The sequence below is a fragment of the Gopherus evgoodei genome, chromosome 1 (genome assembly GCF_007399415.2).
Source record: "Gopherus evgoodei ecotype Sinaloan lineage chromosome 1, rGopEvg1_v1.p, whole genome shotgun sequence".
Taxonomy (NCBI): Eukaryota; Metazoa; Chordata; order Testudines; family Testudinidae; genus Gopherus; species Gopherus evgoodei.
Genome location: NC_044322.1, coordinates 323,825,160 through 323,847,637, shown reverse-complemented (window position 1 = coordinate 323,847,637; position 22,478 = coordinate 323,825,160). Strand labels below are relative to the sequence as shown.

The 22,478-nt window shown below is 45.0% G+C and overlaps 1 protein-coding gene across 24 annotated transcripts in view; it reads left to right on the top strand.

Moving 5' to 3' along the window:
• The window catches only part of CADPS2 (calcium dependent secretion activator 2), a 602,399-nt gene that overhangs the window by 300,594 nt on the left and 279,327 nt on the right, over positions 1-22,478 (top strand). For all 24 annotated transcript variants that reach the window (XM_030549117.1, XM_030549118.1, XM_030549116.1 and 21 more), the window contains exon 8: positions 7,114-7,253. In XM_030549117.1, the coding sequence (XP_030404977.1) occupies positions 7,114-7,253 (140 nt within the window). The remainder of the gene's footprint in view (positions 1-7,113; positions 7,254-22,478) is intronic.

Below are 22,478 nucleotides of genomic sequence, written 5' to 3'. Positions count from 1 at the left end.
CCATAAATACATTAATTTTTAGTTAAGGCTGCTGAGTGATGTAAAACTTAATGATTAATCAATGATGATCTCGATGATGGGATGGATTGAACCCACAGCAAGTTTGCGGATGACACTAAGCCAACTGCATTCCAAAACATGTTAAAAACTTTTAAAATTCTTGTTTAAGGTACTCCGCCTTGCACCTGGTTTGCGGCATAGCTCTTAGGCTCTTCAGAGGTAGGTGTGTGTGTGGTGGGGGGTGTCTTTGCCAAGTGTAGCATGCAGCTGTTTGTAAGAGCTGCCTGTCTTTGGATCAGCACCAGATTAACTTTTGGCCTTCTTGGCCTTCTGGTATGTCTGTCTCATTTTCTCCACTTTCATGCAGCATTGCTACCGATCCTTGTCATACCCCTTCTCCTGCATCCCTGTGCAAGCTGGTTGTAGATGTCCACATGTCTGTGGTTGGCCCATAGCTGTGCCTGCACAGCCTCATCTCCCCACAGGCCCAGAAGATCCAATATCTCCTGTCTACTCCAGACCAAGGTGTGTCTGGAGCACATAGCTGGCATGATCATCTGGACAGTTGCACACAGCAATGAAGAGCTGCTAGATGTGCTCTCCAAGCTGGACAATCAGGAAAAGGCATTTCAAAAATTTGCATTTGTGATAAATGAAGGGTGGGGTAGCCCCCATTTATGAACACCCAGCCATCCTGTTAGCTGTAAAATCCCTTTTGGTTTCTGTCCTATGCTTGTTTTACCTGTAAAGGGTTAACAAGCCCACAGGTAAAAGAAAAGGAGTGGGCACCTGACCAAAAGAGCCAATGGAAAGGTAGAACTTTTACATTTGGGAAAGAAACTTTCCCTTTGTCTGTTGTTCTCCAGAGAAGGAGACATGGAGCAGCAATGCCATTGTAAGGCTTGAACCAGGTATGAAGATTTATCTTTCATACCTAGAAGAAATTATTTGGATAGGGGATATTTAGTTAGACACAATCAGGTTTATTTTTTATTTTGGCTTGTGGATCTTCTCTGTACTAACCCCTGGTGCTTTTGTTGGCTTGTAACTTTTAAGGTGAACCCCCAAGATGCTTGATTTGGGTGCTTGATGATTGGAATTGCTCTTTTAAAATCTAGCAAAAGCCTAAGTCCCAGGTGTATTTTCTTTCTTTTTGTTTTTAGTAGAATTTACCTTTTTTAAAAATAGGATTGGGTTTTTGGTGTCCTAAGAGGTTTGTGCATATTAGCTGGTGGCAACAGATAATTTCTTTCTTTTCTTCCTCAGCTCTTCCCTGGATGGGAGTGGGAGTGAAATGGCTTGAAGATACCCCAGGGAGTGCTCCTTCCTGGGTCCAAGGGGTTTTTTTTGCATTGGGTGGTGGCAGCATTTACCAAGCCAAGATCAGAGAAAAGCTGTAACCTTGGGAGTTTAATACAAGCCTGGAGTGGCAAGTATTAATTTTCAGAATCCTTGCAGTCTCCCACCTTCTGCACTCAGAGTGACAGAGTTGGGATTCAGCCTTGACAGCATTGACCTTAGTGTGTTGACCACAAGTCTATGCCATTTGGGGAGGTGGTGTTATTGTGTCACTACAATAGGGACTTACATGGGTCAAAGATGAATTTAAGTATAGACACATGCACAAATAGGTTGATGCAAGATTGCTTACGTTGACCTAACTTTGTAGTGTAGACCAGGCCTGAATGATGCATGGGTCCTATTGAAAAAAAGTAGTGTGATCATGTAATTAAAGACTGTATCATAATGCATATGTACAAGGGAGCTGAATTAAAGTTGCACAAGCAACTTTAACTCTGGCATTTCCTAACATTTGAGTGCTTGACTTTGCAAGCTTAATAATCTTTTAGCACAGTTTTTTGAATGTAATTATAATTATTATGTATTTTAAGAGGTTGATTATATTGCTTGAGCATCCTTATTAGAGAAAAACATGAATACAAGACAGTGTGCTGTGTGTCCTGTATATGACTATGTGAAATGAAACGTTAGTATTATTTGTAATAGATGGTTAATGTGACTTGAGATTTTGTGAGAGATATGATGGACATGAAATGGAGTACACTGTTGCTGTGGAATTATTTGGTATAAAGGGCTTATGATAAACTACATGAGGTTATATGCGTGCAATGGGCTAATGGACCACTTTCAAATTTCTTAACTTGCAGATTTATTTTTAACTCCCTTTAACTTCCTTGTTGAGGCACTGTGATTTGGAAGAATGAGCACTGAGTCAGGAGGTCCAGAATTCTAATAATAGTTCTGCCACTGGCTCACTAGGTGGCCTTGGGCACATTGCTTTGCCTTCCTATCTCTGTTTCTCTATCTATAATACTGAGCCAGATCCTTGGCTGGTGTAAATCAGTGTGGCTCCATTGACTTCCACAGTGCTATGACAATTTATGCCATGTGATAATGGGACACATAGAGGTTAATAATTGCCTAACTACCTCACCTACCTTGATGATTAATTAGCTAATATCCATACATGCTTTGTACACATAAAGTGCTAGAAAAATGTTAAACATTATCACTAACATTCTTGGAATGCAATTTGTACAAGATTTGCCTCTCTTAGCAATCTGTACTTAAAGTTAACAATGTTTTGTTGGAGGATATATGCAAATAGATCTTCTGTGCACATTTGGTACATAAAGACTTGTGCCAAAAAAAGAGAGATGGGAAGAAAATTCTATCATCCTTTTAAAATATAGAAAAAAACTACCAGTTGAAAACTTATGAATTAATGACACACTTGTCTATTTGTCTTTACATCAACTTTAAAAAAAAAAAAAACCTTGGAGAAAGAAATGCTGCCTGCGACTCATTAGGTCTGTTAATCTGTTTCATGATAGTAGTATGTAGTAACTACTGCCTGTAGAAAAAGAAAAAAATCAGACTATTATCTACTGTTCAGCATGAATGCCTGGATATATGTGAAATCATTAAATGCAAGGAGGGAGAAATAATGTTATTTACATAGTTTCCACTTAAAAGGAAAAAACAACTAGAAACTATTTCCTATGCAATGGAAATCGAAGGCTTCTATATTTATGAAAGAGGGGGAACTGTCAAGAATTACCTTTCTTGGAATTCTGTTAGTAAGCATAATGAGAGATTTCAAATTGTTAGAATGTAGTAATCTTCAACATGCACACAGATACTTTGCTTAATATTCAGTGTGGTTTGTTTTGAATTAACATTATTTTTTATTTCAGACACACGTGCATTGCAACTTAGGGTTACACTAAATGACTTTGGGCTTTGGATATGTATTTAGAAGATGATTTTTATATTAAATGGAAATAATTTTGCTTCCTTCGGGGCCCCATTCTGAAAAATAATCATTTTTGAACAGTAGAAGCGTCTAAGTAGTAAAACTGAGATGACCAGTCAGCTTACTAGCTCTTTAAAGGGAACTGAATCTACTTAATGCCACAGAACAAGTCACTACTATTAGTTGTATTATGAAATATGCACATTTCATATATGTTATATGATGATAGATCTTGATTCTTTTTCTCTTTCACTAAAACAGTTGAGAAATAGGGAGGAACTGGTTGAGAATTTGAAAGTGAAAGGCAGCTTGGGTGAAAGTGATCATGAAATGATAAGAGTTCATGATTTTAAGGAATGATAGGAGGGAAAACAGCACAATAAAGATAATAGATTTCAAGAAGGCAGACTTTAGCAGACTTGGGGAGTTGGTTGGTAAGATCCCCTGGGAAGCAAGTCTCAGAGGAAAAAGAGAGTTGTCATTTTTTCAGAGAGACATTATTAAGGACCAGAGAGCAAACTATCCCACTGGGTGGAAAGATGGGAAGTATGACAAGAGACCATCCTGGTTTAACCAGGAGATCTTCAATGGTCTGAAACTTAAAAAAGAGTCCTACAAAAAGTGGAAACTAAGTCAAATTACAAAAGATGAAAATAAACAAACAACACAAGCATATAGGGACAAAATTAGAAAGGCCAAGGCACAAAACAAGATTAAACTAGCTAGAGACATAATGGGTTACAAGAAAACATTCTACAAATACATTAGAAGCAAAAGGAAGACCAAAGACAGCGTGGGCCCATTCCTCTATGAAGGGGGAAAATAACAGAAAATGTAGAAATGGCAGAAGTGCTAAATAAATTTCATGTTTCAGTTTTCACCAAGAAGTTTAGTAGCCATTGGGCATCTAACTTAATGAATGCCAGTGAAAATGAGGTGGACTCAGAGGCTAAAATAGGGAAAGTACAAGTTAAAAATTATTTAGACAAGTTAGATGTCTTCAGGTCACCAGGGCCTGATGAAATGCATCCTAGAATCACAGGCACCAACTTTCCAAAGTGCCGGGGGGATGCTCAACCCCCATCTCTGCCCCAGGTCCTGCCCTATTCCATCGCTTCCCCCAAAACCTCATAACTACACCTTTTCCGGCCCCCACTCTACCACCGTCCCGCCTCTTCCGGCCCCTACTCCATCCCCACCTCGTCTCTTCCCACCCAGTTCTGCCCCCCTCCCCCAACATGCCACGTCCTTGCTGCTCCGCACTCCTTCTCAGCCTCCTGCATGCCACAAAACAGCTGATTGCTGCAGGTCGGAGGCACAAGGAGAGAAGGGGAGGCACTGATCCATGGGGCCCGCTGGTCGGCGGGAGGCACTGTGGGGATGGGAGGGAGCTGAAAGAGGGGCTAGCACCCACCATTTTTTCCCCAGCCTCAGAGCACCCATGGAGTCGGCGCCAATGCCTAGAATACTCAAGGAGCTGACTGAAGAGATATCTAAGCCACGAACAATTATCTTCAAAATGTCAGGGAATACGGTCAGATTCCAGAGGACTCGAATGGACAAATATAGTGCCAATTTATAAAAAGGGGAATAAGGACAACCCAGGGAATTACAGACCAGTCAGTTTAACTTCAGTACCCAGAAGGATAATAGAGCAAATAATTAAGCAATCAATTTGCAAACACTTAGAAGATAATAAAGGGATAACTAACAGTCACCATGGATTTGTCAAGAACAAATTGTGTCAAACCAACCTAATAGCTTTCTTTGACAGGACAACAACCCATGTGGATGGCGGGAAAGTGATAGCTATGATATATCTTGACTTTATTAAGGCTTTTGATACTGTCTCACATGACCTTCTCATAAACAAATGAGGGAATTACATCTTAGAATCTGATGGAGCTACTATAAGGTGGGTCATAACTGGTTGGAAAACTGTTTCCAGAGAGTAGTCATCAGTTGTTCACAGTAAAGCTGTAAGGGCATATCAGGTGGGGTCCTGCAGGATGAGTTTTGGGTCTAGTTCTGTTCAATTTCTTAATCAGTGATTTAGATAATGGCATAGAAAGTACACTTATAAAGTTTGCAGATGATACCAAGCTGGGAGGTGTTGGAAGTGCTTTGGTGGATAGGATTAAAAATGAAAATTATCAGGACAAATTGGAGAAATGATCTGAAGTAAATAGGATGAAATTCAATAAGGACAAATGCAAAGTACTCCTCTTAGCAAGGAACTGTCAGTTGCACACATACAAAATGGAAAATGACTGCCTGGGAAGGAGTACTGGGGTCATAGTGGATCGCAAGCTAAGTATGAGTCAACAGTATAATGCTGTTGCAAAAAAAGCAAACATTGTTAGCATGAATGTTGTAAGTAAGACGCAAGAAGAAATTCTTCTGTTCTACTCCGCACTGATATGGCCTCAACTGACAGGGCTACCCCTCCCCCCTCATTTATCAGAGCAGGTTAGACAAACACTTGTTAGGAATGGTGTGGATAACACTCAGTCCTGCCATGAGTGCAAAGGACTGGACTAGAAGACCACTCGAGTTCCATTCCTGTCCTACAATTGTATGATTCTGTGGTTACCAGAATTCATGATCCTAATCCTGCAAAGTACTAAGATAATATGATGTAAACTGGAGTCGTTCAACATCCCAGAGATGTAGGCCTCAGATACAGTACCGTTGTAATGGTCTTAGCATTGAAGGTATTCTTTACATTTACTTTTCTTGGTGACTTTTACTCAAGTTCTCATTTTAACCCTCCCATATTACACGGAGGAGATATATAGATATAGTTATGAAACCAGTTGTTTTAGATTCCCTTTTCTCGTGAATCTTACAGAACAGTGACACAGAAGAAGTAGATTATTGTTTTACAGGGTTATGCTTTAGTTTGAAATATTTCATTTCTCGGTGATGATAGTCTGAACACACTGACTTGTCATGAGGCCACAAGAGATGTGCAGTTTTGACGTATAATCCTGTTCAAGGGCTGTGGCCACAATGAGAATGAAGGCGGCTATGATTATCTAATGTTATTCAGGTACTACATGGAAACTGCTTAATTGTAAGTAGTAATAAATGAAGGATTTTTTAACAGTTTGCATGAAAGCTTCTATTTGATTTGAAATAAAGGTTTATTTTTTCTAATTTTATATAACTTGTCATTATTGTAGATATATCAACATGGTACTGTGACTGGATTACATGGGTAGAATGGGAGTGCTAGAGAAATAAATGTAGTGTACTGCACTTGTAGCAAGATGGGCTAGACCTAATCGATCTCTTCCATCTCTAATTTCTGTGATATTACTGTAATTGATTTTCATTATTATCACTGATTGAATAATGAAGATGGTAAGAGAGAGTGTATTACTCTTGTGTTCTCTCACGTAATTAATTTCATTGCTGGAGAATACCATCCATTGTATAATACCATAGCACATTGTTTCACTAGACATATTCCCTGTGGAGTACTCAATGATGTAAGTGTCTAGGTGCCTGCTTAATTGTACATGAGCATTTCTCAGCTGTCAGTTCTGCTGGTGCTTCTTGAGCTATTAATTTGGAATGAAGTAACATAGGAGGAAAACATGTTATCTGATAATATAAAAACACCCATTTGTCAGAAAATAAATGAATCCCCTTTGAAAACACATCTGTTGTGAGGAGATGGAATAAAATGGTTTAGTAGCCATGTCTTGACTCTGACAATCCCTATTGGAAAAGACACAATGAAGCTCTCAATTGGTCACAAGTCACCAAGTAGATTCTGGTAAGATTTTTGAGTCAGTATGATAAAAAATTTCTTATTTTATATTTTACAGGTAATATTATATCCAACCTCCAATAGCTCAAAGTCACCCGAGTTGCATAAAATGATAGTCCCCAAAAACAGCCAGGACTCTGACTTGAAGATTAAACTGGCAGTGAGGATGGATAAGCCACCCCATATGAAGCATTGTGGGTGAGTACGCACTTTGTGAATTCCTCTGCATGTTTAGTTCCAATATTATGTTCACATTTTTCCACATGTAACTATAAGGCAAAGTTGAGAGGCAGCACTGAAATGCACAACAGTTGCTGTAATATGGGAAGGTATCATGTGCTGGCTTTATATGTAATTTGTAGCCTGGACTAACATTTAATTCAAATGATTCACTGGGATGTAAAGACAAATTGTAAGAACTAATTCTAATGGCTTGGCTACACTTGCAAGTTACAGTGCAATAAAGGAGCCTTGGGTGCACTAGCTCACTCCCCATCCACACTGGCAAGGCATGTTGAGCTCTCTGACTCTGCAGCTACAGCGCTGCTGGTACTCCATCTCAGCAAGTGGAATAACATTTGCTGCGCCCCCGCTGGAGCGACGCAGCGCTTGTGTGAACAAGGTGTTGCATTACTGCACTCCGACTGACCTCCGGAAACATCCCATAATCCCCTTAAGTCAAGTGGCCGCTCTTGTCATTGTTTTGAACTCAATGTAGGACTGCAGATACACCCTTTCAAAGCTCTTGTTTCTGACAGCTGGCTGCTTATCTGCTCCAGGACAAAAGAAACATTATTGAGGAATGCTGCTTGTTTTGAGTAAGAGAGAGAGAGAGGTGGCGGTGCAGGGGTCTTTTTTGCTGCAGTCTGAACTTACAAGACAGCATGCTGACACGCTATCAACCCCCCAAAAACCTACTCTCTCTCTCCACATACACACAACATACGCCCTGTCGCACTCCACCCCAACCCCCGCATTTGAAAAGCACCTTGCAGCCACTTGCGTGCTGGGATAGCTATCACAATGCTCTGCTCTTTGTGGCATTGCAAGAGCTGCTAATGTGGCCACAAGAGTGCGCTTCCAGCTGAGAATGTAAACACTCAGCAGCGTTTTCCCTGCTGCGGTCTCCGAAGACTGGTTTAACTGCCAGTGCTCTACAACTGCAAGTGTAGCCATGCCCTAAGATGTCAGAGTGAAAAGTGCAATGCCCTTTACAAAAAGCGGTTCTTGAATGTTAGGCTTAGAGTTAATGATTTTAAAAATCTTTGCTATCTAGGTGGCACACAATTTCCATTAAAATAAAATACATTTTGTACGTGAATGTGGTGCTATTTGTAACACAAAAAGTTTCCATCCTCTCATGTTCAGTATTTCTGTTTAAGGGTATTTGCATTATAGTACCAATTTAGGAACGTTTTCCTGTTTTTAGATCTTACATTAGAGCTATGTGTAATGGATTATAAAAAGAATATAAATATAAAAACACATGGCCAGCATCTCCCATCCCAACTGCAAAAATAATAATGTCTCCTGGAAGAGGAAAAGGCTTCAATTACAAGTATTACAAAGTGTTTGGCAGGCATATTTTTTTATCTTTCTACACAATGCAAACAAAAGGCAGAAGTGCTTTACTGAAAAAGAACACCATTGTAGATTCTAATTATTACTGTATAAATTAGCATCAAGTATGCTATTAAATTCTTCTAAAATACTTCCTATTGTCTCTATTTTGCTTATTTCAGACAGGGCTGATGTCATTGCCTATTATTAAAGATGCCCCATATTTCCTATTATATAACACAGTTTTCAGTTCCTTATGACTTTCTAAAGTTTAACTGTGTGGCCTGAAATTTTCCATGACAAGTGTCTGCCTCAGGATGGTGTGTGTGTGTGTGTGTGTGTGTGTGTGCGCGCGTGCGCGAGAGAGAGAGAGAAAATGTCAGTCCAAATTATTCTGTTGTTTCAAAGAATGAGACTCGGGATTGGTAGGCAAGGAGACTGGGGCCAGTTGTTCCAGGGTACCGAGCTCAGGAGCCTGGGGCATTAGGGGATAGATGCATTGTGTGAGGAGCTGGCAAGGGGGAACTGGGACTGGCTGGGCAAGGAGAGCGTGAAGGGATGAGAAATCTGAGAAGTGAAAACTGAGACTGGGTAGGCAAGGAGAATAGGACAGGGAATAAGAATAGGCCAGGGGTGGGGTAGATGGGGACAGGTTGGAGGGGACAGGTCAGAAGGGGTGAAGATTTAAGGTGAGGGAGGGCAAAGGGCCAGGCACTAGAAAACATTTCCCTTCAGAACCTGTAATAGAACCCACGACTCTGTTCTCAGCAAATATCTGGGAAACCAACTGGCAAAGTGTGTGCCTCATCTCCCTTTAGTGCTTCCATGTATAGGATGATGATCTGCTATGAGATCAGTTACTCCATTAGCTCACATAGCTGAGGTCTGTGTGGTGGAACTAAAGGTTCCAAATCTGCTACTGACCTATCTGGGTGCAGGAGGGGTACAGGGTTTGCGGCTTTTTTTTAATAACTAAGGAATTATTTTTAAAAAATGTTAAAAATAGGGATATAAAATGTTAACCACTTAACCAGTTAATTGGTAAGCATTAGGCTTACTGGTTAACTGACATTAACAGTTAATCCCTGGCCATGCCAGGCAGCCCATGGCTGCGCTACGCCGAACCCCATGTTGGCCAGACCCCAGCCTTCTGACTCTGATTTAAAAAAAAAATTCTTGAATGAATATTTGAAAGAGTGGAAGAAACTGAAGGACATTCCAATTCTCCCCTCCTCCCCCTTTTTACACACTTAATCCACGCATTTGATGCCACAAGCACATATGTGCCTGGCCCTAGCAAATGCTACTAGCCAGAAGGTTCTGTGCAGTCTGAGGTGAATGCAGCCCAGCAATGTGGATTTGTGAGAGTCTTCTTGAGGAACTCTAGCTACCAGTAACTTGTGCATTTTTTTTTAATTCCTTTTTGCTATAACTCAGAATCTGTTTATCTTGTATTCATGGAATGTGGCCACCTTCTACTTGCCAAAGATCGTAGAGCCTGCTAGGTAAAGTGTTGTCTCAATGTTGCAAAGATAGTAAGTTCATATTTTGCTAGAGCTTTACTTCTATTAAAATTTCTATTAAAATGTTTCCATTATGATTTTAGATTTTCCAAAAACTTCTGAGCCAAAATGTATCACATGCTAAGAAGCCTATTTTGAAAGCTGTTTAGCTATATGAAGATGTGATAGCTAAGTTAGAAAAGAGATTGCCTGTGTAAGTGATTACACTGAAGACACGTGTGCCAGTTTGGTCTTTCCCTTTCTAACTCATCACTTCATTGTGTGAGGTTGTTGAGGCAGATGAGTCAGTCCTATTTGTCTTACTTTGCTTAATAATTTGAGTAGCTTTCCTCTGTCTAATATGTTCTCTTTTAATGTACATCTTTACATGACTGGATTGATGGATTTGTAATTTGGATTATTTTTTCAAGTGAAATATTTTGGATCAGTTGAATTATCTTTTAGCATAGCCTAGTGGCTAATAGAGGGTATTGCTCTGTTGCTGTCAGTTTAGAATGAAAAGAGGCACAGTGAAATTTTTACAAGTAACTTGTTCAAGAAATAAATGCAGAACAAATAATATTCAATAGGCTTATCTAAAAGGGAGAAGAATAAAAACAAGTTTTAGAAATCAAAACCCAAACAGCGTTATGTTTACAAAGCATTACTGCTTGAATTGGATATTGCATTTCTGTCTCAGCACTCCAGAAATTTTTTCCAAGATACAGGAGGCAAAACTTTCATCCCCTAAATATTGTTTTGCTTTTTCTTGAGATGTCCCTTATCAGTTCTCCCATGTTTTTTTTCCTGGATTCCTCTCTGATTCTACAGACTTTTGACTGTCATTCTTAATGCTGAATTTTAAAGAGGTTTCTTGGTCGTCTGTGTTTGTGTGTGTGTATGTAATTATATATAAAAACTGTGTGTGCAAAACTCCCTCACTTTTTGTGTTATTGGCATTGGCCATATTGTTGCAGCGTGTTGCATCTTTGCTCTCATTTTCCTTTTGGGACATCTTTACAATTCATTCTCTTCAGTAGTAAGAACCAGTGGTGAGCTGGAGCTGGTTCCCACCGGTTCGTGGGAACCGGTTGTTAAATTTAGAAGCCCTTTTAGAAACGCTAGGGACAACTGGTTCGAAAAGGGTTTTTAAATTTAACAAAAGCCCCAGCAGCTCCCTGCCCTTCCCCTGGCCCCAGCTCACCTCACTCCACCTCTGCCTCCACCTCTGCCTAAACGCTCCTAAGGCTTCTCCTCCCTCTCCCCGGCTTCCCGTGAATCAGCTGTTCGCACGTGAAGCCTGGGAGAACTGAGAAGGAAGCAGCGGCTTCCTGCAGGTCATTTGGGGCTGGGAGGCGGGGATGCGAGGAGGGCTCTAGGCGCTGCACGGCTCCAGCCTGGCCCCCGACCCCATCCCCAAGCGTCGCGGCTCTGGCCCGGCCCCGGCCAGCTGGGCGCCCCGACTCCGGCCCCAGCCGAGCACCCCGAATCCGGTTCCAACCCCAGCGAAGCTGCCCAGCCTGGTCCCGGCCTGGCCCTCATCTCCAGGCAGCGCAGTAAGGGGGCAGGGAGCATGGAAGGGGTGTTAGAGGACAGAGGAGTTTGGGGGGGTGGATTAGTGTCAGGGCGGTCAGAGGGCAGGGAACAGGGGGATTGAATGAGGGCAAGGGTCCCGGGGGGAGCAGTCAGGAAGGAGCAGAGGTTGGGTGGGGCAGCAGGGGGCAGTCAGGGGACAGGGAAGGGGGGTGGATGGGGCAGCGGTCTGGGGGGAGGGCTGTCAAGGATCATGGGGGGTTGGATGTGGCAGGAGTCCCGGGGGGGGGCATGACTCCCTCATGGGGTGAGGAGGAGGGAACTGGTTGTTAATATTTTGGCAGCTCATCACTGGTATGAACCCTAGATAGGATATCTTCAGAGCATTACTTGCCCTATTATTCTGATTCTCTGAACATATCTTCTGGAATTGTCACTCACTGGCCCACCTCTTCTGTGTTTAGTAAGTAATATTGGGTGAGTTTCATGTGGAAACCCTGAGGATTGTGAAAGATACTTTTCAACAGAAAACTGTTAACACGTATTCTGAAATTAGCTGCAACAGATCTTTCTTACTAGATACAGATATGGATGGTTTGTTTTTATTTTCCACCAGAAACAGTGCCACTCTGTGGAAAGCAGAAGGGTTGCTGGGGGAATCTGAAGATGTTTTTGAGAATTCAGGGGTCTCAGTGAAACTGAATATAATTGCAAACTGCCATAAATATCTGTTAATGGTCCCAGGAGTCCTAACCACTTGTCACTGATAAGTATTGAAATTTGTATATAATATTTCAGAAAGTTAATAAATGATCTGTTGTTACTTACAGCCTTTGCTGCCCCAAGCACAATCTGTCTGGCACGTTGTGTATTTATCTCATAACACTACTCCTGGGCAGACATTCAAATTTCCACATAATGACATCAGAAAGATCAAATCCCTATGTTTAGCTAAAACAAAATATGGCACATATTGTGCTTGTTTCTCAAGATATACATTTGCATTATGGAGCTAGTCCTGGTCAGCATCTTCTCATGAGACATTTCTAAAATTTGTGAGGAGGATTATTAACCTATAGTTGCTAATTGATTATTTCTGTTGCTCTAAAGATACATGCTCTCATAGCTGTAGTTTTCAGTCTCACAGGATCCTTCTCTGATATTTTCTTGCATAACATATCCTAGTATGGTATCAAGAGAACTGCAAAAGTGTTCATCAAATAGATGTAAATTCAATGATACACAAACCTGAGCTGAAAACTGCCTGCTAAAGTCCAGCCCAAATAGCTGATCTGGGCACTGGGAAGATACAGGAGAAGGAATCTCCACTGCTAGAGAAGGTCTCTCTAGGTCAGTGTTAATGGCACATGGCCTTGCCCTGAAGAGGTTAATTTAATCTTAGGGGTGTAACCCAGCAAGTATGTGGGGTATGCAGTAAGGGGGATATGATGAAGAGATAAGGGCAACAGCATTGCAATCACATGTTTACTAAGTTTAGAATGTGCCCATCTTGGTAGTTCAGAATTTGGGTTTAATAACTCAATATTGTTGTAGATGCCCACCAGGGATTGACAAAGAAGCAAGTTCTATAGAAGGGATTTGAATGAGGAGAAGGGAATGTCTTGGTGGGCCAGAACTTCAGTAGTGTAGTGTTGCCTAGTAGATGCAACATTGGACTGTGATTTGAGAGATACAGATTCTAGCCCCAGCTTTGCGAATATCAGGCTGGGTGAATTTGGGTAAGTCATTTCACCCCATGTGCCTCAGTTTCCCCATTTGTAAAATGGGATAATGATATTTACCACCTTTGTAAAGCACTTTGAGATCTATAGATGGGAAGTGCTATGTAGGAGCTAGGAATTACTAAGATTTGAATAGAGTGTGACATGCAAAAAGGCCCTGAGACATTTGACAGGGAAGCAGGCGAATAGTGCACTGAGCCTGATATTATTGGTAGAGTGGATGAGATGTGACTGACAATGGCACACATTTGAAAAACTTTCACCAAAGAATTTTCTCTCTTTTATAGAGTGAAATTAAGTATTCAGAAGTATTTAAACAAACTATATTATGACATAAGCCAACAAAAATTTAAAATAATTGAAAGTAATAGTTTGTACTCCATCCCTAATACCTGTTCTTATTTTAATGCTTACGTGTAAGTGGACTGTTGGAAGTTGACATTAATACTGCATATTCTGGCTTTTGTCAGTTTTAGTAATCTTAACATTATTTATACATACATTTCCTTTTTAATTAATAGGCACTCCTCAACACAATGATAACAGAGCGCCTCAGAGCACTACAACTAGTGTTAAGAACATAAGAATGGCCATATTGGGTCAGACCAAAGGTCCATGCAGCCCAGTATCCTGTCTACCGACAGTGGCCAATGCCAGGTGCCCCAGAGGGAGTGAACCTAACAGGTAATGATCAAGTGATCTCTCTCCTGCCATCCATCTCCACCCTCTGACAAATAGAGGCTAGGGACACTATTCCTTACCCATCCTGGCTAATAGCCATTAATGGACTTAACCTCCATGAATTTATCCAGTTCTCTTTTAAACGCTGTTATAGTCCTAGCCTTCACAACCTCCTCAGGTAAGAATATCCACAAGTTGACTGTGCGCTGCGTAAAGAAGAACTTCCTTTTATTTGTTTTAAACCTGCTGCCTATTAATTTCCTTTGGTGGCCCCTAGTTCTTATATTATGGGAACAAGTAGATAACTTTTTCACTTTCTCCACTCATGATTTTATCTACCTCTATCATATCCCCCTTAGTCTCCTCTTTTCCAAGCTGAAAAGTCCTAGCCTCTTTAATCTCTCCTCATATGGGACCCTCTCCAAACCCCTAATCATTTTAGTTGCCCTTCTCTGAACCTTTTCTAATGCCAGTATTTTTTTTTTGAGATGAGTAGACCACATCTGTACGCAGTATTTAAGATGTGGGCGTACTATGGATTTATATAAGGACAATAAGATATTCTCTGTCTTATTCTCTATCCTTTTTTAAATGATTCCTAACATCCTGTTTATTTTTTGACTGCTACTACACACTGCATGAATGTCTTCAGAGAACTATCCACGAGGACTTCAAGATTAGTGGTAACTAAATTAGCCCCCATCATATTGTTTGTACAGTTGGAGTTATTTTTTCCAATGTGCATTACTTTACATTTATCCACAGTAAATTTCATTTGCCATTTTGTTGCCCAGTCGCTTAGTTTTGTGAGATCTTTTTGAAGTTCTTCAGAGTCTGCTATGGTCTTAACTATCTCGAGCAGTTTAGTATCATCTGCAAACTTTGCCACCTCACTGTTTATCCCTTTCTCCATTTATGAATAAATTGAATGGGATTTGTCCTAAGACTGACCCTTCGGGAACACCACTAGTTATCCCTCTTCATTGTGAAAATTTACCATTTATTCCTACTCGTTGTTTCCTGTCTTTTAACCAGTTCTCAGTCCACGAAAGGATCTTCCCTCTTATCCCATGGCAACTTAATTTACATAAAAGTCTTTGGCGAGGGACCTTGTCAAAGACTTTCTGGAAATCTAAGTAGACTATGTCCACTGGATCCCCCTTGTCCAAATGTTTGTTGACCCCTTCAAAGAACTCTGATAGGTTAGTAAGACATGATTTCCCTTTACAGAAACCATGTTGACTTTTGCCCAACAATTTATGTTCTGCTATGTGTCTGACAGTTTTATTTTTTACTATTGTTTCAACTAATTTGTCCAGTACTGACATTAGACTTACCAGTCTATAATGCCAGGATTACCTCTAAAGCTCTTTTTAAATATTGGTGTTATATTAGCTATCTCCCAGTCATGGGATACAGAAGCCGATTTAAAGGACAGGTTCTTCTTCGAGTGATTGCTCATATCCATTCCAGGTAGGTGTGCGCGCCGTGCGTGCACGTTTGCCGGAAACTTTTTACCCTAGCAACTCCAGTGGGCCGGCAGGTCGCCCCCTAGAGTGGCGCCACTATGGCACTAGATATATACCCCTGCCGGCCCGCCTGCTCCTCAGTTCCTTCTTACCGCCGTGTCGGTTGCTGGAACTGTGGAGTGCGGCTTGCTGTCCTCCACGTACCTAGCTCTCCTGTACTCTGTTCGTAGTTGTAAATAGTTCATAGATAGTTTGATAGTATAGTAGTTAGTTGTGTATTATATATAGTTATTTAACTTGTTCGCGGGTGGGCCGTTGCACTTCCTGGCGCCCGGCACCGGGCTCATGCCTGGCTCGCCGGGCTTCAAGCAGTGCTCGGCATGCAAGAAGCCGATGCCAACTAGCGATCCCCACGATGCGTGCCTCAAGTGCCTGGGGGAATCGCACATAAGTGAGATGTGTCGTATATGCAAGGCCTTTAAGCCTCGCACAAAGAAGGAGAGGGATCAAAGACTCCGCGCTCTTCTAATGGAAACGGCACTGACTCCGGCACCGGCGGCGCAGCCGGCCACTTCTACTCCGGCACCGGACCTCGCCAGCACCGGCAAGACTCCCCGGCACCGGCCATCCCCGGCACCGGGAGCAGATCCATGACCCTCAGCGTCTGCAACACCATCGAGGCAGGCCCGAATGGAATGCCCGGCACCTACCTTGGCCGCGACACCGCCTGCAGGGCTGCTGTCGACTCCGGGTCCGGAAGGTCCGTCGAGTCCAGCCCCTCCTAGATCCCCCTTGAGATAGGGGTCGAGCTGTTAGTCCCATCTATGCCGGAGACCTTTGCCTCGGCACGGGGCTTGATAGCACTCATGGAGCCATCGCAGCCTCAGACGGCACCCCTGGGACGGGTAACCTCCAGAGGCAAACCAATGCTAAGAGCGCTGTCTCCAGAGTCCCGGCACCGATCGCCCCGGAGACGTGAACGCTCGCGCTCGTGGCGCCGCTCGCAGTCCCGGCACCGTTCTCCCCGACGGTAGTACCGGTTGCACTCGCCGATCAGACGGTCCCGGTCTGGCTCCTATTACCGCCGGCGCCGAGACTCTAGGAGCCGTTCACCTCGACGTTCAGCTCCTCGGTCGACCTCCCGGCACCGAGCCGGTGGTAGGTCCCGATCCTGGTCGACCTCCCGGCACCGCGTTGGTGGCAGGTCCCGGTCCCCGCTGCCATCCCAGCACCGCGCTGATCGAAGGTCGCGGTCCCGCTCTCGGCACCAACCTCGAGGCAGATCCCGATCCAGATCTCGGCACCGGCTACCACACCGTTCCCGGTCCCAATCCCGGCACCGATACGGGTCGCGGCACCGATCCGCGGCACCGAGGAGAGCGTCGGAGTTGGTATATAGAGACGCCTATCAAACCGGCTCAGCGCCTCCGTGGCCTTCCAGGGAACCATCTGTGTCCTCTCAGGCAGACAGCACCTATGCCTTGGGTCAGGACAGACACTCGGCCCTGTTTCAGGACCCTCCACCTCAGGAACGAGGGCCTCAACAGTGGGGGTTTTGGACCCCATGGGCGTATCGCCAAGCCCAGGGTCCACAACATATTACCCCCCGCCCTGCGGTGGAACGCAGGTCACCGGAGGCGACGGTGTCTAGACCCCCTCCCTCCCCGGAAGCAGAAGGCAGGTCCAGCCACCAGGACCCAGAGCTCCCTCCAGTGACGGAGGTGCAGCCCCAGATAGAACCCCCCGTGGACACTCTGTTGCCGGGGTTTTCCTCTTCGTCTTCACCAGATGAGGCAGTGGCGGGTACCTCGTCCTCCAGCCCTCCCCCGCTAGATCTTAAGGCACACCAGGACCTCCTCCGACGTGTGGCACAGAACCTGGACATTCAAGCAGAGGAGGTCTCTGAAATCGAGGACCCCGTGGTGAGCATCCTCTCCACCGATGCGCCCACCAGAGTGGCCCTGCCCTTTATCAAAACTATTCAGGCCAACGCCGCTACTATCTGGCAGTCACTGGCCTCCATCCCTCCGACTGCTCGAGGAGTGGAAAGGAAGTACATGGCCCCCTCTAAGGGCTATGAATATCTGTACGTTCACCCGACACCCTGCTCACTTGTGGTCCAGTCAGTGAACGACAGGGAGCGCCACGGTCAAGAGGCCCCAGCGCCCAAGTCGAAGGAGGCGAGATGGATGGACCTCCTAGGCTGCAAGGTCTATTCAGCGGGGGCGCTACAGCTCAGGGTCTCGAATCAGCAGGCCTTCCTTAGCCGCTACTCCTTTAACTCTTGGGTAGCGGCGAGGAAATTCGCAGAGCTGTTACCACAGGACGCCTGCCAGGAGTTTACCACCATCCTGGATGAGGGCAAAAAGGTAGCGAGGACCTCGCTACAAGCCTCCCTGGATGCGGCGGACTCGGCCGCTCAGACCCTTGCTTCGGGGCTTACGATGCGCCGAATTTCCTGGCTTCAGGTCTCAGGCCTTCCACCAGAGCTCCAGCATATGATCCAGGACCTCCCCTTCGAAGGCCAGGGCCTGTTTTCCGCTAAATCAGACTAAAGGACCTTAAAGACAATAGGATCATAATACGGTCCTTGGGGATGCATACGCCTGCGACACAATGCAGGCCATTCCGGCAGCAGAACCAACAGCAACAGCGTCGACCGTATCCTCAGTTCCGTCCACGGCAGGACCTCACTAGGCGCCGTGGCAGGAACAACCGACGCAGACAGTCGGGTGGCCAAACGGGGCAAAACCAAGGCTCCGCCAAGGCCCCTCCTGGACCCAAGCCTTCATTTTGAAGGTGCGCCCGAGGGCGCAGTACCAGTTTCCCCTCCGGATCCTTCCCCGCAGTTTTCCGACCATCTTTCATTTTTCCTCCCGGCGTGGACCCAAATAACATCGGACCGTTGGGTCTTGCGTACGGTGCAGGCCAGTTATCACCTGCAGTTTTCTTCCCCCCCCCCACCCCCACCCCCATCCTCGTCCCTCTTCAGGGACCCCTCTCACGAGCAATTCCTCCTTCAGGAGGTGCACTCGCTCCTTGCAAAGGGAGCCATAGAGGAGGTTCCAAAGAGCGAGAAGGGCAAGGGGTTTTATTCCCGCTACTTTCTCATCCCCAAGTCCAAGGGGGGCCTCAGGCCCATCCTCGACCTGCGGGGACTCAACAAGTATATGGTGAAGTTGAAGTTCCATATGGTATCCCTTGGAACCATCATCCCATCCCTGGATCCCGGAGACTGGTACGCCGCCCTCGACATGCAGGACGTTTACTTCCACATCGCCATATTCCCCCAGCACAGGCGTTTCCTCCGCTTTGTGGTCGACCGCCAACATTACCAATTTGCGGTCCTCCCGTTCGGCCTCTCTATGGCCCCGAGGGTGTTCACGAAATGCATGGCAATCGTCGTCGCACACCTTCGGCGCTGCCGCATTCACGTGTTCCCCTACCTCGACGACTGGCTGATCCGGGGCACATCGGAGCTGCAGGTCCGCGACCACGTCTGCAGGATCAGCAGCCTCTTTGCTGCCCTAGGCCTTGTGATCAACATGGACAAGTCTACTCTGCTCCCCACGCAGAGGATAGAGTTCATCGGGGCCATTCTGGACTCTACCCTAGCCAGGGCCTTGCTACCCTTGCCCAGATTCCAGTCGCTGTTGGCCATCATTCTGCGCTTGCAGGCGGCCCCGCTGACCTCTCTAAGAACATGTCTGGCCCTCCTGGGCCATATGGCGGCCTGTACGTTCGTGACAGTGTATGCCCGACTCCGCATGAGGCCTCTTCAATCTTGGCTCATCGCGCAGTACAGGCCGGCCAGACATTCGTTGGACACAGTTGTCACCGTTCCCTAAAGGGTACTGGACTCCCTTCGGTGGTGGCTGGACCAGTCCGTAGTCTGTGCGGGGCTCCCGTTTAATCCGCCCCAGCCCTCGGCATCACTGACTACGGACGCCTCAGATCTGGGCTGGGGGGCGCACTGCGGCGCCCAAAGAACTCAGGGCTTGTGGACCCCTCAGGAGCTGGACCTCCACATCAACATACGGGAGTTGAGAGCGGTCCGTCTCACTTGTCAAGCGTTCGTCCATCACCTTCAATGTCATTGTGTCGCGGTGTTCACCGACAACACGACGACCATGTTCTACATCAACAAGCAGGGCGGCACCAGGTCCTCTCTCCTATGTCTCGAGGCGATGCGTCTCTGGGAGTTTTGCATAGCCCATGCCGTTCACCTTTCCGCCTCCTATCTCCCAGGAGTACGAAACACTCTAGCGGATCAACTGAGCAGGTCCTTCCGCTCGCACGAGTGGTCCATCCGTCCAGACGTCGCCCTCTCACTCTTCCAGAGGTGGGGTCGTCCCCGGATGGACCTTTTCGCATCCAGGGAGAACAGGAAATGTCGAACTTTCTGCTCCTTCCAGGGTCGGGAGCCTGGGTCTATGTGGACCAGGTCAAGGGACTACCGATTTCCTCGCAGAGGATATCTTCCTGGGTTACCTCCTGTATCAGGACCTGTTATGACCTGGCCCACGTTCCGACGGGCCGTGTGACTGCTCACTCCACCAGAGCACAGGTATCATCACTGGCTTTCCTCGCCCGCGTGCCAATCCAAGAGATTTGTAGGGCGGTGACCTGGTCATCGGTCCACACATTCGCTTCCCATTACGCCCTGGTTCAGCAGTCCAGAGATGATGCGGCCTTTGGCTCTGCAGTGCTCCAGGCCGTGACTTCTCACTCCGACCCCACCACCTAGGTAAGGCTTGGGATTCACCTACCTGGAATGGATATGAGCAATCACTCGAAGAAGAAAAGACGGTTACTCACCGTTGTAACTGTTGTTCTTCGAGATGTGTTGCTCATATCCATTCCACACCCGCCCTCCTTCCCCACTGTTGGAGTAGCCGGCAAGAAGGAACTGAGGAGCGGGCGGACAGATGGCACAAGCGTGCTATTATTTTATATGACTGGAATTTTATTGTATCAAGCAAAAAGAACTAGCATGCCCTTTCTTTGGTAAATGCATACTTGTCTTACAACCATAACAGTCGCAGAGTTCCTAAATAATATTGTTTTAAAATGCAAAACTTTTCTGTATATTAGTTAATCACAATCCTTCATGTATATTTATCTAGATCCTTCTATACCATCTGTCACCATGGAATCTGAGCACCGCACAAAATAGATAAATAGTAGGTATATATTACTTTCGTGCACTATGGAGTGTAAGTAAATTGGGGCTTTGGGACTAGGCAGTGAAAAGAGAAGGGACCTTCTCCAGCAATTGATGCATGGGTTTTTCAGTTCTTCCCTCTCAGTAATTCTTCCCACTAAAGTGGCCTCTGTATTCAACAGAGATAATACTCAGAACAGAGCACCAAGGTGATGTGCTCGCAGTGACCTGTTTTATCTAACAGTCTCAAGCTTCTACTTTCTATACCATTTGGAGCTTTTTTCAGGGTAGGAAGTCTTATTCTTAGCTACAAGTTATAATAATCCAGCCCTGAGGTCAAGAATTCATGGCTCACCATAGTCAGCTCTGAGTCTGATACTTTGGGCCACATTTTTCTGACTAGCTACAGAGAGGAGGCGGCTTAATTTTCAGCCAGGGCTATTTGATCATGCTGAGGGAGTCCAATAGGACACCAACAGTGTAAACTAATTTAGCAGGCTCTGGGCAGAGGCCTTGGATAAAGAGAGATATAAGGTCAACAATTCTGTCTTTATTTACTTAAACATTCAGGGAGAAATTGCAATGCAAAAGCCAGCTTTTCTTCCTAAACCACACTTTTAAAAAATGATGTAAATCGTAATTAGTTTGAAGTCTCAGAACATTCTCAACTTTTTTCACAAAGGTGTTAGTTTGGTCAAGTCAATTTTCTCAATCAGATACATACATAAGAAGATATACCCATGAAAGGGAAGGAGAAGGAAAAGGCAATGAAATAGATTCAGTGCAATATTCTTTTTTATAGTCAAGTGGGTAGTATGTAGTGTTTGCCATTAGCTTCAGGCCAAAGTTCCTGGTGCACTTTAGGAGAAATTGGATCAGAGAAGAAGGTTTGCTTTTCAGATAGCTTTTTTATTTCTCTCCGGATAATGGAAATCAACAGAGAGATGATCAGGCAAAGACCAAACTCAAGACTCTGGGGTGTGTTAAATCCAAGAAACATCATGGTCTTATGTTCAATAACCTTTACACTGAATAGACCTGTAACCTGCAGCAGTAAGAAGGAAAAGTACAGACACAGAGCAACAAAACTAAACAACAAAAAAGGCCCCTCAGGATTGCTCGAGGTTTTATATTTTCTTAGTCCATGGAAAATTAACCAGGCTGTTTCAGAAGGTTTCCAGAGGTTTCCAGTAGTCTTTTAAACAAGAAGTCTTAGCTCATAAGTAGAGCAAACGGAGTACTGTCTCAAAACATGTCTGAATATTCAGTTCTCAGAGAAGAAGTTCCAGCATACAGTGTGTTCCTCCTTCAGTTACTTTGGTTAGGGGTAACAAGCACTCTCAGAATTCTGGTGGCAGGTCATTAGTTCATGAGGCCTTCACCCAATGTCAGATGTACACACGCCCCACATGAAGGCCCCTAAGGCCTGCCCACTGCCACATTCCACTTCTCCATGAGGTGTTAGTGAAAAAGGCTGCCCACATGAACTGGCTATTGGGCTGGTAGAGATTGGGGGCTGCCACCACTTCTCTTTGGGCAGGCTGGTATGTCCCCTGACCACAACTCCCATTCCATATCTTCTGGTGGGTGAGGATCTGTCCCAGAAGGGAGAGGTTTCAGCTCCGCCTCTCCTCCCCCACTACCATCACTATCTGAACAAAGGACTCTATATAGAGGACCCCTGCCAACACCACCCTAGTGGAACCATAATAGGCTAGTGGCAATGAGGGCCCCTGCTCACACAGCCCTCTGCTGGAGTGGTGTTAACAGCA